We start from the raw sequence: 15,636 nt of genomic DNA, 5'->3' as shown, positions 1-15,636 counted from the left end.
AAATAAACTTTTTCTATAAACAAAAGAGTTTTTTTTAATGAAGATCGAATTTAATTTCAAATTAGTGTGTTCACTGAACACTAGATGGCGTTGTTCTATTTCGTTTCTAATCGCGTGTTTTAATTTCTTACGACGAATTAAAACTATAACAGTCGAAAGTATAGTTTAATGATGAGCGAGCAACGAACAATGGACGTTTAGTTATTTAAATGCGGGGACATTAAAATGGTTTTTAGTTGTAAGGTTAGTAAACGGTCGTTTACTTCTTTTGTCGTCTATTTTATGTACATATGAGAACGGTCAATTCATTCTTTGTCGTCTGGTTCGTGTCCGTCTTTTAGGAAGTCATAAGTAAATCCCTGACGCTGGTCACGTCCGCCCTCGATACATTTCTCTCTTTATTTTCTTGTCGAGTATCTGTCTTAGTCTGTGTCTAGTAGTAGGTGTCTTATGTACTGTCAAACAGATTGCACGCCACGACAGTTAGTTTTTATATGTTAAGTTCCTGTTTGTCTTCTAAAAAAAATACTAATTAAAAGATAGGTAGCTGATCTGAACACAACTTAACATCTTTCCTCTATAGACTAATAATCATTCAGTGACTACGGTGGTCGACCAGCGGAGTCTACTCCCGCCCCGCCCGCTTTCTTCCCCGTCAGGGTCCCACAAGGAATAACAAATAGGGCTGTGCGCGCTATAATCTTCCTTTCTGTAACTTGTTAACCGACTTCAGTCCTTATGGTGTTCTATTATAACAATGGCAGGTAATATAAATGCGGTCTCAGATCCGAAAGATCATAACGGCTTTTCTTAGATGGTGGACGAGCTCACGGCCCACCTGGTGTTATGCGGTTACCGGAGCCCATAGACATCTACAACTAAAATGCGCCACCCACCTTGAGATATAAGTTCTAAAGTATGAGTATAGTTACAACGGCGGCCCCACCCTTCAAACAGAAACGCATTACTGCTTCACGGCAGAAATAGGCAGGGTGGTGGTACACACCCGTGCGGACTCACAAGAAGTCCTACCACTAGTAATTACGCAAATTATATTTTTTATATAATTCAAATTATAATTCTTTAAGTGCCAGCCAGATGCGGACACTATCGAATCGTAAGATCTCCTGCGTTACGTAAATTTGAGGTCATTGTGGCCTAGTGGATAAGGTCTACTGGTGTCAAGCTATGCGACTGTCTCTTCTTTAACCTGTGTACAGCCAAACCTGAGTGAAGGTGTCTTCGTATATACTACATCCTTTACGGTGTCTCGGCATTAGTATCCACCGGCAGCATTCATAGCAGCTATTTTGACCAGGTCGTCGATCCTCACTTACATGCGACTATACCAGTTCAAAAACTCAAGTACTTAAGAAAAGTTCACAAATGATCTCCACAATAATGGAGAAGGAGGGACACAGACCTCAAACGACGGCATTCACTTAACACCGGTGTGCTTAGTGCGAGTTTTCTAACGTTCTCGATAGCGTAAAAGTTAGCCCATATTTGTATGGAATGGGATCGTTTGCCTAAGTTTTTTTTTATTGCATAGTTGGGTGGACGAGCTCACAGCCCACCTGGTATTAAGTGGTTACTGGAGCCCACAGACATCTACAACGTAAATGCGTCACCCACTTTGAGATATAAGTTGTAAGGTCTCAGTATAGTTGCAACGGCTGCCCCGCTCTTCAAACCGAAACGCATTACTGCTTCACGGCAGAAATAGGCAGGTCGGTGGTACCTGCCCGCGCGGACTCACAAGAGGTCCTACCACCAGTGAAAAGAAAGTTTACCGCTAAGGGCGCTGTTCCAACTGCATACAAAATTGGGTGAACTTTTACGCTGTCGAGAACGTTAAAGAACTCGCACTAAGCACACAGGTGGGCCGTGAGTTAATTAACCGGTTAATGAAACAAAAAAAAACTCAAAACAAAGGCTTGTTATAAAATTTTATTTTTCACAAAACAATCAAAAAAAAATAATAGCAAAAAAGGTACAAACGTGATCTGAACTAACCTAATTAATATAGGAATCATTTTCTAAACACTTATCCGCTAATCCACTAATTATCTCCAGCACCAACAAATTCGTATTAATATAAATAATTTATGAATATTTTTAATTTCGACTACTGGACGAAAAATTGTATTAATGTAGATTCTGAATTTTCATAATTAATATACAATTACAATAGAAATGAATTAGTTTAATTAGTGAAAAGTCCATATCTTGTATATTCAACACAACAACCCCACCTTCATTTTCAGGGTATGATTCTCAGTCTAGCACCCGGTTTAGTGGTCACGGAAGACATAAAAAATACTCTTCATATTTAATTATAAGGAAAGCGTTTTCCTCTTAGATTAATTACACCATCATTAGCATTAGATTTAGCACCTAATTTTCATTATTAAATCTACTTATAAAAACTTAACATACATAATTTTCGTTCGAAATTTCAGAGCTAGTAATGCGTTGGAATTATATTTTGATGGCGCTAAATAAATTTATAGTAGATCATGTTTTTTTTTATTCATATTAAAAATATTGTTTATTAAAAGAAATTATTATTAAAAGAAACCAACAAAAACCTACCGAACAGCTCTGAAATTAAGAACCATAATCGCACTAACAATTACTGGCCTGCGAAAATGCTAATTAAAAATAATAATAAAATACATTGTAAAAATTTATATGTATATATAGTTTTCTTTTTAAGTTATATTGTAGAGACGAAAATTGAGATCACAATATATTTTTTTTAAAGATCTATCAACATTTTTTAAAGATTTTAATATAACGCCATCTGCCGATGCGAGAAAGAACTGACTGGAATTTTCAATCTTTTTTAAAATAAAAATTGATGTTTTTTTTTTTATTTTTCATAAATCATTATTCCAAATTTATAATACAAAACACTTATTACAATGTTGGCAGAAAACTTATTAATTAAATTATAAATTTAATCAGTTTTACTCCGTTAAAAACAGATGGCGTTTTAATAGAAAAATATAATAATCACAAGTTCGATAAAAAAATTAAACCAATTTGAGATCAAATATTATTGCCACTGTTACCAAAGGAAATTAAGAAAATTATACTAATAAAAAAATAATACTTAATACAGTACGAATTTTTACAGGAATACTGGCCCCATGTGTTTAATTAATTCTAAATAATACACATTTACAGCAAATGTTTCCGCTGCTAAGGTACACGAATACATAATTTGTTTCAGAAAAAGCTACCTTACGTCCTACAATATAAGGTCTGATTTGAACGTGTATGTATTAGCGGAGCCAAACCAATCTCGACCTTAATATTCGTTTTAAAAATATAATAAAAATAACTATAATTACGTGCTTATATCTTATTATACTAGTAGTTTTATTGCTGGCTTTAAAATTTATACACAATATATATTTTTATTATATTACCTTGAAAATAAAATAGCACGCTTATATGTGCTTCTTCATATCAGGCCGCAAATTCAAGGAAAAAATAAATGAGGCCATCAGCGCAAAAGTGGCCTAACCCACATTTTTTTATATTCAAGCTTATATGACGTATATTAGAATTTATTTGGTGGTGGTCTCGCTAACTTACGGCCACAATTAGCTTTTAAGTTGTCTTATTTAGCGAATAAAAGCTTTCATATAACAGCTTCTGCTGTTTACTCTCTAATCGCTACTTAGGACTATCCGCCTGCAGAATGGCAAACTCTAGACGATGAGGCTCCGAGAAATTGAGATAACAATTCATTAGCATACTTATTAATAACATCGTGTATAAGAAAAATCTATTTATAAAACTATTCACTTAAATTTATATTAAAAATATTGTCATTTTTTATTTGAGCAAAAAAAATCACAATAACATAATGCCCTTATTATAAGTCTTTTTCGGTCGAGGATAAAGTTGTCAGTAGATTTAAGATACTAAAAACGTCGCTTATTATAATCCACTTTGAGATTAAGGAATCGATCGGTTGATCTAGTTTTGCTATAATATCTCTAACACGCAATGACGTACATTACGAACAAGAAGTGTTAACACGGACTTATAAGCGCACGGAAGCTCAATTAAGAACGGTCATCTTGGGTGAAGTTCGAAGAACATACAATACAGACAACAAATGACTAAAATATGTGATTTTTATGAGAAACGTCACACGATACAAAACAAAAGGGGTTCGTGGTACTGCGATGATTCAATAACACTACTAAATAAGGTTTCACAATACTATATAATGTTGAAGAAAGAAAAAAACAAGCCACAAATGAACAACAGATTTCACAGAGAAAAAAATAAAAGGATAGTAATTTTCTGAACTTAATCGTGTGGCGTCATCTATATATCAAGGCTGAAATTTTTGTGCCGCCATCTACAAACCACAATCCGAACATCTGAGTCGGTTAAAATTGCTTCAAGAAACCTACAAACACATTCAGAGTTCAATTCAATTCATTTATCAAAAATCAAAGTCAGCATTTGCTATAGATATTAACTACATTCAAGATAGAAGAGATTTTAAAGTCAATTCGCGCTATATCCTTCGCAGGCCTAAACTATTATCCTGAAGGACCGACTTCAGGATCACGCCTTCAAATTGCCTTAATCTAGCGGTCAGTTGAATTAATGTTGAACGTGAACTCTCAATACCGTATATAAGCAATGAAGTCTGACAGCCATTATTATAATGTGTTACTTACTCTAAATCACTCGGTAATTATTTATTTTTGCTGGTAATCTAAAACTGACGATTTATTTCACGTTTTACTCGTGTTTATTTCTGTGAAGTTTTTATTGATTCATGTTTATTAAGCCGAAAGAGGAAACACGCACGCAGATACGTTGATTCATGTTGAGATAGTAATGTATGCCTTACTTAGTGATCTTTAGGTCGATTCTTCAATGCCGCCTCATGTGCAGGCCGAGGTGGTCGGAGCGCGCGAACGAGCGAGCGCAGACGGGGCAGGTGAAGGGGCGGAGCCCCGTGTGCTTACGAGTGTGCCGGGTTAGTTCGTCGGAGCGGGCGAAGCGCCATTCGCAACCCGCCCAAGCGCAGGAATACGGTTTCTCGCCTGGAAATGAAACGATTGTTTTTCTTTTATGATACAGATTATGTACAGACCAAAATTACTATAAAATATCAATAATTAATGTGATCTTTTTTAATCATGGCGATACTGATCGGAATACTAGAGCGGAGTTATAAAGTTGTTGTATGGTCATCGAATCTTGATGCACGTGTGAATGTTCAAGTTCTTAATCTTAATGTCGGCGAATATGATCATAAAAGATACACTAATACCATAATAAATGCGTTAATAAATGCGTGTTACTAATAACGCATTTTGCTTTTGTATTAAAATTATTATTTAATCCAATTGATATCAAATAAATTTAGCAGTTTAAAACACATGAAGGAAGTTTGCACATAAAATTCTGTTTGAAATTTGTAGGATAGCCCTAGAGTAGGGTTGTCCCATATATTAAGGTGCCCCTGATTTAAAAGTCAATTTTATTCACGTTCCCGTTTTCACCTGCGATATGTATTCAAAAGTTCATAACAGTATTCAGCTAACTTGACTAATTACCTTTATCATCATAGATAATACACATAAATTAATTATAGATAAGCAACTCAAGCAATCAACAAAAATGTTTGCGGGCGTCGGCTACTACATGGCTTCGCTTCGATTAATTTTTCATTGCTCCTGTCTGCAATAACATTAACTATCCTATATTTTATTTTTAATTAAGGATTTTATAAATTTTCAGAAAACACTAATTGATAAAATTAAATAAATTTGTCTATAGCAAATAAATACTTGTATGATTTATTAATTTACGATTTTTCTGTGTTTAGTTATACAATAATTTTATGCCTTATTTTTAACAACATATAAGTTTAGGGGCATCCGCTACAAGATGTCTATAGTTTCCATTAAAAAAAAATATTAGTCTTAAAGTATCGCAGTTTCAGGGTCCTGTTTAGCATTACCCGAGCGACGATAACCAACTATAATATGCACTATTCTATTCACTTATTCGCTCTTCTTTTAGTTTTTGGCTCCGGCACGGTTTGTGGATTAGCCAGTGTCAAGTAATAAGATTTTTATAATTCGGCGTTTTAATTATTTACAGTTTAAGAATAATAAAAAACGAAGGAAACTTAATCAATTGGCATGACATTAAATGAAATGAGATGAGATGATACGGGATGGAATATAATCTTAGTAAAATGGTGCTCATTTACTGAGACTTTTTCAGTGGACTTTTTGGAGGATCCCGAGAAGTGACGTTCAGCGGCTTTGTTTCATTTTCCCAAATTTGTGCACTTTCACAGTTATACTAAACAGTTAATAAATCACCGTTATTACACATTTAAGCCTGAAGAAACACTAAATAGACAAAATAAAACTGATCACACTTCACTTCTCGCGTTCCCGCAAAAAGTCCAACATATTCGCTGGTAAGGCCATTAAAAAAACTAAAAAAAACAATAACCCCACCTGATCAACAGATGGCGCTGTTATAAAAAATTACCTGTATGCGTGCGCTTGTGCGCCTTCAGGTGCGAGCTCTTCGTGTAAACTTTATGACAGCCGACAACGTCGCATTTATGAAGCCTCCTACGACTCGACACGTCTTCGTTATTATTGAATACGTCTTTAGCGTCCTCCGTAGCGGTTTTCGTGAACGCGTCCGGGAACGCGTTTACAGAGCCGGCTATGACGTTTTGCAGTGCCGTGTTTATCAGGAAGTTTTTTAGTTCCACGTTGGATTCGCGGTTCGGAAGCGCGAATGGCACGATCGGCGGTAGGAATTGCTTTCGGAAATCCATTGCTAGTTTGGAAATATCGTTTGATGGAAGCGGCTGATGCGATGATTGATGATCTTGTTGTTTTAATCTGAAATTGTTTAGTTTAAATTTGAAAGGGACTTCGGTCGTCGTGGCCTAAAGGATAAGACGTCCGGTGCATTCGTGTTGAAGCGATGCACCGGTGTTCGAATCCTGCAGGCGGGTACCAATTTCTCTAATGAAATACGTACTTAACAAACGTTCATGATTGACTTCCACGGTGAAGGAATAACATCGTGTAATGAAAATCAAATCCGCAAAATTATAATTTGCGTAATTACTGGTGTTGGGACGTCTTGTGAGTCCGCACGGGTAGGTACCACCACCTTGCCTGTATTTGCCGTGAAGCAGTAATGCGTTTCGGTTTAAAGGTGGCAGCCGTTGTAACTATACATAGACCTCAGAACTTTATCTCAAAGTGGGTGGCGTATTCACGTTAGAGATGTCTATGGGCTCCCGTAACCACTCAACACCAGGTGGGCTGCGAGCTCGTCCACCCATCTAAGCAATAAAAAAAACTGCCCCGGGGGAAGTTAGGTAGCGACATAAAAGTACCATTGCTGATTCTAGAAAGACCAACTCAGGATATATAATCTATAAATATAGGCAAAGGCAAAGGAGTTCAGACTTCAGAACAACTTTCTCCTGCTCGTCATCGAAGAAGGAGTATTTTTCCTCAAAAATCAGTGAACTTTTATGGGTAGTAATGCAATCAAGACTGCGACTTTAAAATAAAGTTGTTGGCGACATTCATTGACCCGAGTAGTAAAGCTTCGTAATGGCTTCCGGGACGATCTGAACACACCCGGTATAAAGTTTGCATTTTGAAATTGTTCCGGTTGCTTGAATTGTTCACTTACAATTTAAATGTGCAAATGCAATCAAGACTGCGACTTTAGACTTTAGAGTTGCTGGCGACATTCATTGACGCGGGTAGTATAAACTCCGCAATGGCTTCAGAGACTATCTGAGCACACCCTGTATATAGATTACATTTTGAAATCGTTCCGGCGAATTCACTTTATTCGCGATCAAACGGGATCCACAGTGCCGTGCCTAAAATACAGGGGGATGTAAAACAACAGAGGTTCATTAGGGTTAGATATATACCTGTTGTAATTCTGTTTTGGTCTTCTTGTGCTTCTGAGGTCCGCCCCCATTCTATGTTTAGGTATATGATGGCTTGACCTACAAAAATTTAACGTAAAAGTTTTGAATTTAACTTATTAGTGCGCAGCTGTGACGATGCTTCGTTCGCACATCCTTATATCGACTATTTTTGTGTCACCGAGCTGATGAAATTGTTCGGTAGACCGACGGTCCAAATATAAGCTCACGGCCCGCCTGATGTTAAGTGTTTACCGGAGCCCATAGATATCTACGACGTAAACGCCGCCATCCACCTTGAGATATAAGTTCTAAGGTATAGTTACAACGGCTGCCCCACCCTTCAAACCGAAATGCATGACTGTTTCACGGCAGAAATAGGCAGGGCGGTGGTACTTACCCGTGCGGACTCACAATACGTCCTACCACCAGTAATTACACAAATTATAATTTTGCAGGTTTGATTTTTACTACACGATGTTACTCCTTCACCGTGCAAGTCAATCGAGAACATTTGTTAAGTACGTATTTCATTAGAAAAAATTGGTACCCGCCTGCGGGATTCGAACATCGGTGCATCGCTACATACGAATGCACCGGACGTCTTATCCTTTAGGCCACGACTTCAAAACAGAAAATAATGACACATACTCGATTGGTTTACTGGGACATATAAATCAATATTGAGACATTAGATCAGTGGGAACGTATAAGCTAGTTTTCAAAGATCTTCCACTGACCGGAAATTGCTGCTCAGATATTCGCTGGCATGTATTGAGAAAAGACGCTAGAGCGATTCTCAGCTTTCCATCGGAACTGTTTTTTATCTATGCTGAGCCTGGAGAGGCTATTTCAGCTTCTCCTTGACGTGTAGGTGAGCTCACGAGGCTCAAACCGGAGTGTTGCTAACACTAACCCTAGCAAGAGCCGTGTTTCGCAGAATCTACCACCGGATCGGAAACGCGACCCACTGAGAAGATCCAGCGCGAAACTCAGTAGGCACAATTTCACGATAATTGCATTTGTATTCACACAACCTGTAGAATTGATTAAGGCCCATTGAGTTTCTCACCGGATCTTCTTAGTGGGTCGCGTTTCCGATCCGGTGGTAGATTCTGCGAAGCACTGCTCTTGCTAGGGCTAGTGTTAGCAACTCTTTTCTAAATTTGATCCTGTGAGTTTACCTACTCGTCAGGGCTCTCTAGGCTACCACCGAATAGATAGGAGAAAATAAAAATAGATTAATAGGTACTTACTCGATAAAGTTTTGATGTTCGGCAGATCCGTCATTGTTGTTCAATCTCGGCGACAGATTTGTTGATGCTGCAACGAAACAAATCGAATTATTGGAAAAGTTTTTTTTAAATCATTATTAAAAAGGTACTTAAAAAAATTTGGTGACTAATTTTTGAGGATACACGTCGATAAACGATTATTTCGTAACGATAATTCACCACTTTTATTTATTTATTTTTTATTGCTTAGGTGGGTGGACGAGCTCACAGCCCACCTGGTGTTAAGTGGTTACTGGAGCCCATAGACATCCACAACGTAAATGCGCCACCCACCTTGAGATATAAGTTCTAAGGTCTCAAGTAAAGTTACAACGGCTGCTCCACCCTTCAAACCGAAACGCATTACTGCTTCACGGCAGAAATAGACGGGGTGGTGGTACCTACCCGTGCGGACTCACAAGAGGTCCTACCACCAGTAAAAAACCAGTAATTCTGCTAAGCACTGCTCTTGCTAGGGCCAGTGTTAGCAACACCTCCTGGTTTGATCGCCGAGAACCCACCTACACGCTAGGGTAACGCTGATATAACCTCTCAAGGCTATCAGCATAGGTATGAAGAAAAAAAAGAATAACAATACTTCTGCATAAACAGAGCCAGGTTTTAACCTTATATCGACGTGTTAATGAATCCACATCCTTATTCTGAAAATCACGGAATTCGAATCCGGTCAAATATGACGCTCTTAAAATGAAAACAATAAAGAGAGAAAAACAAAACGTTGTAAGCGCTTAAAACGCTACGTTTAAAACGTAATGCACTCCACAGTTGATATTCATGAATATTAATGTATCTAACCGATTAACGTTTGTTCACGATACAAAAAAAAGAAGCAGGTTTAAAGCATACATTGTATGCTCATTTATGCCCATAAATATTGATAGCTTGGGTAACGCGAAACGTTTATTTCCTTCGATATCATAATAATTAATCGATTATTTCGCTAGTAGGAACGCGATATGATTCGCGAATCAACATCCGAATATCGACGTATCGGAAGCGACTACGACCATTATCGATTAAGTTTTTATATTACAATGTAATTCGTCCGTTCGCTATGTTAATGAAATCGAATCGAAGTAGCGGCGTGTAATAAAAATCAAACCCGCAAAATTATAATTTGCACTAATGCGTTTCGTTTTGAAGGGCGAAGCAGCCATTTTACTGTAAAAACTGAGACCTTAGAACTCATGTCTCAAAGTGGCATTTACATTCGAGTCAAGGGCTCGACGAGTAAATTAACCCACAGACACAGCCCACTGAGTTTCTCGCCGGATCTTCTCAGTGGGTCGCGTTTCCGACCCAGTGGTAGATTCTGTGAAGCACGGTTTTTGCTAGGGTCAGTGTTAGCATCACTCCGGTTTGAGCCCCGTGAGCTCACCTACTAGTTAAGGTTACGCTGAAATAGCTTCTAAAGGCTATCATCAGCTTAGGTAGAAAAAAAAACGTTAAAAAACTCGCGCTAAGCACACTGAATAATCGAAAGATTCTAGAAAATTCGCACGAAACTCAAGGCGATTGTTCGACGAAAATGCACTAAACGGACGGTACCTATAATTTAACATCATAAAACCGAAATCCTGAATGCCAGATGTTTACTGTGCCTTTGTCCCGGATCTCGACTGAAAATCAGCGCGAGCTGTTTATTTACGACCATCATTTACACCAAGACCGTATCGGATCTACATAAAAAAAAAAAACGAAGGTATGTAACAATTAATTGTTATTATTTGCATAACTGTTTTTATGTACGTACCTTTGTTTTTCCGAGTCTTAACCATAATTGCTTAGTTTTATTGTGCTTTGATTGCTCACGAGTTAAATTAGCATACGTTGAAATGTTGGAGAATGTTGTATCGTGAACTGCAGAGCCTACAACGACCGGAGACACAGGGCGGCATTTAGTTTGTGTTTTCTTTGTTGGTGTATCTTTATTTGGTCTGTTCCCCCTATCCGCAGACCTTCAAGTCTCACATACCGCGCGTGACCCTTAGGCGCGAATACCTCGTAGGAGGTTCGAACCCTAACCAAAATAAAAAAAACTTTGTGGGCTTTTCGGCTCATTTCCAAGTAGAAAGGAAAATACCGTTCTGTGTGTCGTCCAGCGTAGGTATACCTCAACTAATCAAGTACCAATTTAGTTTTTGATTCTTCGACAGCCTCAGCCAGAAATAATCGCTAAGCTTCACATAAATCCCTCAATTATCTGTTCGCATGTACCTTCCAGCTTTTACTGGTGGTAGGACCTCTTGTGAGTCCGCGCGGGTAGGTACCACTGCCCTGACTATTTCTGCCGTGAAGCAGTAATGCGTTTCGGTCTGAAGGGTAGGGCAGCCGTTGTAACTATACTGAGATCTTAGAACTTATATATCAAGGTGGGTGGCGGGCGCATTTAGATGTTTATGGGATCCAGTAACCACTTAACACCAGGTAGGCTGTGAGCTCGTTTATCCATCTAAGCAATAAAAAAAGGGCCTATCTTCAAATTTGTTTCTGAATTATATCGCCTTTAACTAATCTGGCTATCGTATCACACTCGACACTCGGTCAATGTTCGTATCGCCCATAACACAGGAGAACACCCTATCTCGGGTCTGTCAAACGTAAAGCCTTCAAATCCCTTATCTTCTGTCACTAATCACAAGAGTTAACTACGGAGACATTGGGCGTTCAACGCCTTAAGGCATTACGGTCCCCGGAGTGCAGCTTCTAATGCGGCCCTTCGCAGAACCGGTAGCACAGTTGTCTTAGGACGAAGGGCGGTGTGCCGCGAGCATTGTCCAACCATCCTTTCTAACGACAATCATTGATTGCTCCACTTTATAAGTTACGGAACAAAACTGCTAATAGAGTCTTTCAATATTATTTTTTTGCAGTATATCACCGGAATAAAGTTAAAATTCCGCAGACAGGCACCACTTTTTCTACGGGAATAATTGATTACGAAGACTCCAACGATGTATGAATATCAGCGTGTAATAAAAATCACACCCGCAAAAACAAAATTACGATAACCCTGCCTATTTATATCGCAAAGCATTCACGTGTTGCAGTTTCAAAGATTGGGGCCTAGTGCAATAAACACTTAACAACGGATAAGCCACTCGCACAAGCAAATAACGTAAAAATATTTAGTCTGGTTGGCTTCGTATAAACCTGTTCAATACAGTTAGTTTAGTGGCCACACAATTTTAATAAATCACACGCTTCGTGGCCATTCCAAAACTTTCAATTTCCATGACAATATGGTTGGCAGTCCTCCTTTGTAGCTTTGATTGGTTGGTTTCAGTTGACTTCCTGTATGGTCCAAAATCATCGGCGGGGCGATTAAAATTTTTTTTAAATTAAATTTACTAGCACTGCTAACTCTGCCAATGCCGATCCGGATCAGAAAAGAGGGTTGAGTTGGAGTCACAAGAAAGCCTCATGAGGCTACGACCCTCATCATTGAAGATTATCGACGCAAGGAGGAGACTAGCACTACTGTGGAGCTGGAATTAATACGAGTACTTCTCGAGTTTAGTGCAGTTTCACATCCTGATTACGGCGGGACCCGCCCCAAAGGAAAAAAAATTATAGCTTGTACTACTTACTACATATGCTAGTATTACTTACTTGGGTCATTTTTTTCCCTACCTAATCGTTGGTAGCCTAAGGCTATTGCAACTTCACACGAACCGGAAGGTGAGTTCACGGGCTCAACCATAGACTAACACTAGCCCTAGCAAGAGCAGTGCCTCGCTAAATCTACCACCGGATCGGAATCGCGACCCACTGAAAAGATCCGGCGAGAAACTCAGTGGGTTGTATCTATGGGATAGTTCACACATCGAACTCTCCGGAGTCGACGAGGACGGTGACCGGTTCTTGAAGAGCCTAAAAGCACCGAAAGTGGATTCGGGGATGGTCATTACAGCTCATTATCATGCGCGCGAATCGCGTTTTTACCTTGACTGCTTTCAATGGTGACGTTCTATCTTAGAAACTTTTTTTTTGTTTATCACTTAGACCATACAGAACAGTAGGTTCTCACGTTGTACTGTACGCGTATATTGGCGAATTTATACATACAGCGGTAGCCAGTTACGAAGCGAGTCTATCGTTTGTGAAACAGAAAGATGATTTTACATTTCAACGCTATAATATAGGTTGCGATTAAACGCATTGGCTATTTAATTTCAATTCAAAATACGTGAATTATTATTATTTTGTCTCAGACAGGTAAAAAACAACTTCAATGCCATCACCCACGTTGAGATATGAGTTCTAAGATCTCAGTTTTACATTAAAAAGGCTGTCCCACTGCCACCCTCCCAACCGGAACAAATTACTGCTTCATGGCAAAAAAAAACACCCAGAGACACTTAAGTTCGATGTTCATTGTAATTGTGGCTAGGTACCCACTCATCGCACTGTAAAGCGTAATGTTCGTTTTTTAATAATAATAATAATATTCAAGCCTCTTAAAATGCAAACACGTATAAGAATTCTTAACATTAGTATAATAATATACATGGCTTTTTTTATTAGGTATACAATAACAAAATTCCCTGACTTTTATGCTAGGAAAACCTGTGTTACAAAAGTCAGTCAGTTATTAAGTACGTTATTCCTCCATCAATTATACCTGCTTCATGATCAGTCACACGGTCGCAGTCAAATCAACACTGGCACTTGGAGCATCGCATCAGCTGACCTGTTAAGTTTCTCACCGGATCTTCTCAGTGAGTCGGGATTCCTTGCTTAGCTAGTGCTAACAACGTCTCTCGGGCTGAGCTCCGTGAGTTTGTTAAACACTTAAGCTGCAACCAGAATAGCCTTTCGAAGCTACCGGTATTTGAGTAACAAAAGAAAAATTATCTGTAACATGGTTCCTTCAAAAGTTATGTCAGTAGATTATCTATTGCGCCGAGGGTCGTAGGTCCGATTCTCACATCGAGCAAAGAGCAAACATTCTATGATGAAAAGGACTGTTTGCTCTTTGCGAGATATCAAACCAATTCCTAAACGCATTCGACATCTGTCATTCTAAAATATAGCTGTCTCGCTCTTTACTTAACTTCTCTCTTGTCTCTAATAGTGTTCGGTCAAGGGCGTGTTCATGTTAAATAATGCTTATCAATTAATTAAGTGTTTTAATCCACATATGAAACTCTTTACCTTGGCGTCTATTTTCTATATATGTATTTAAACATATATCAGTATGTTTACCAGTCTCTGGTACGTATAAATCAGGGAATCTTAAATTGGGCCAGGATGACAATGCGTCATTTGTTCCTAGTTATTATTATTAAGCTATTGCATAGCTTTTATCGCGGGCTTTGAACGCGGCGACCGAATCAAGAAATTCCGTAACAAAAATAAAACATCCACCTACTATGTAGCTCGCGTTCAACACATTCACGCTTTTGCGTTGCGCTTGTATAGTGTTTGTGAATAAGCGCGCGGCGTGACGTCGCACTGCATGCGCATCATGAAAAGTTTGCCCATCTCTCTCTCGCGCGGTCTAGCTTATGAGTGTGAAGGGGACAGTTAACGTTGTACTTCTGTTAATGTTTATAAATATAGCGTGGTCTTATTTTATTATTATTGTTTTAATATTAAATTATTATTGTCTAATTATAATTCATAAGTTGATAAAAAATGCTATTCAATAGCTTTACCGCGGCAGTCCCCGATTGCCACATATGTTTTTTTATTTTTACATAGCATTTTGTGGGCACAATCCTTAATAAATTCGACTGATACAAATCCGAGCGTTTCATCGCGCTTTATAGCTTATAGCTATCACTATTATTTCTCATCTGATAAATTAGATGGCGTATTTGAAACTATCTAAAATCTATAGGAATGATGACATCGCCTTTCCGAGATAGACTTGAGCGAATTTATCTTTAGCGTACTGCTAATTTAGGACCTTTATAGTATTTTCTTCTTTCTCTGCGAGTCGTGAACTTAATAAAAAATATCGTAAAGAAATTATAAAAAAAAGTCGATTGTATTTTTTCTTTATTTTTTTAATGCTTACGAGCTCACGGCCAAACTCGCGTTAAGTGGTTGCCGGAGCCCATAGAGATCTACAACGTAAAAGCCGCAACCCACCTTGAGACATGTGTGTTTCAATTGATTGGTACACCGCGTGTAATTCATTTCTAAATGATTCTTTTTCATCTGATGCTTTTCTGGAAGAGATCGCTCTTAGCGATAAAGACCGTCAATTGTACTTATTTTTTGTGTTTAATGATTCGCTTTTTTTTTGAGTAGGTACAATAAAGAATACTCTCCCTCTCTCTCTATAAAAATCTTTTATTTCAAGACATCATGGTCTCGGAATTGGCGTTCTCCGAATGCAAATTACTAAATAAACAA

General features: G+C 38.3%; 1 protein-coding gene across 4 annotated transcripts in view; it reads right to left on the bottom strand.

Annotated features, from left to right (window-relative positions):
* Positions 1-1,932: 1,932 nt before the first annotated feature.
* Positions 1,933-15,636, bottom strand: part of LOC101744426 (specificity protein transcription factor 3) — a 37,402-nt gene continuing 23,698 nt past the window's right edge. For all 4 annotated transcript variants that reach the window (XM_021351018.3, XM_004930740.4, XM_062675397.1 and 1 more), the window contains exons 6-9: positions 9,232-9,298; positions 7,979-8,056; positions 6,553-6,917; positions 1,933-5,084 (exon numbers count right to left, since the gene is read on the bottom strand). In XM_021351018.3, coding sequence (XP_021206693.1) covers positions 4,912-5,084; positions 6,553-6,917; positions 7,979-8,056; positions 9,232-9,298 — 683 coding nt within the window. In that variant the 3' untranslated portion in view covers positions 1,933-4,911. The remainder of the gene's footprint in view (positions 5,085-6,552; positions 6,918-7,978; positions 8,057-9,231; positions 9,299-15,636) is intronic.

The sequence above is a fragment of the Bombyx mori genome, chromosome 23 (assembly GCF_030269925.1).
Source record: "Bombyx mori chromosome 23, ASM3026992v2".
Taxonomy (NCBI): domain Eukaryota; kingdom Metazoa; phylum Arthropoda; class Insecta; order Lepidoptera; family Bombycidae; genus Bombyx; species Bombyx mori.
Note: the sequence above shows the minus strand (reverse complement) of the source record. Positions and strands in the feature narration are given on the sequence as shown.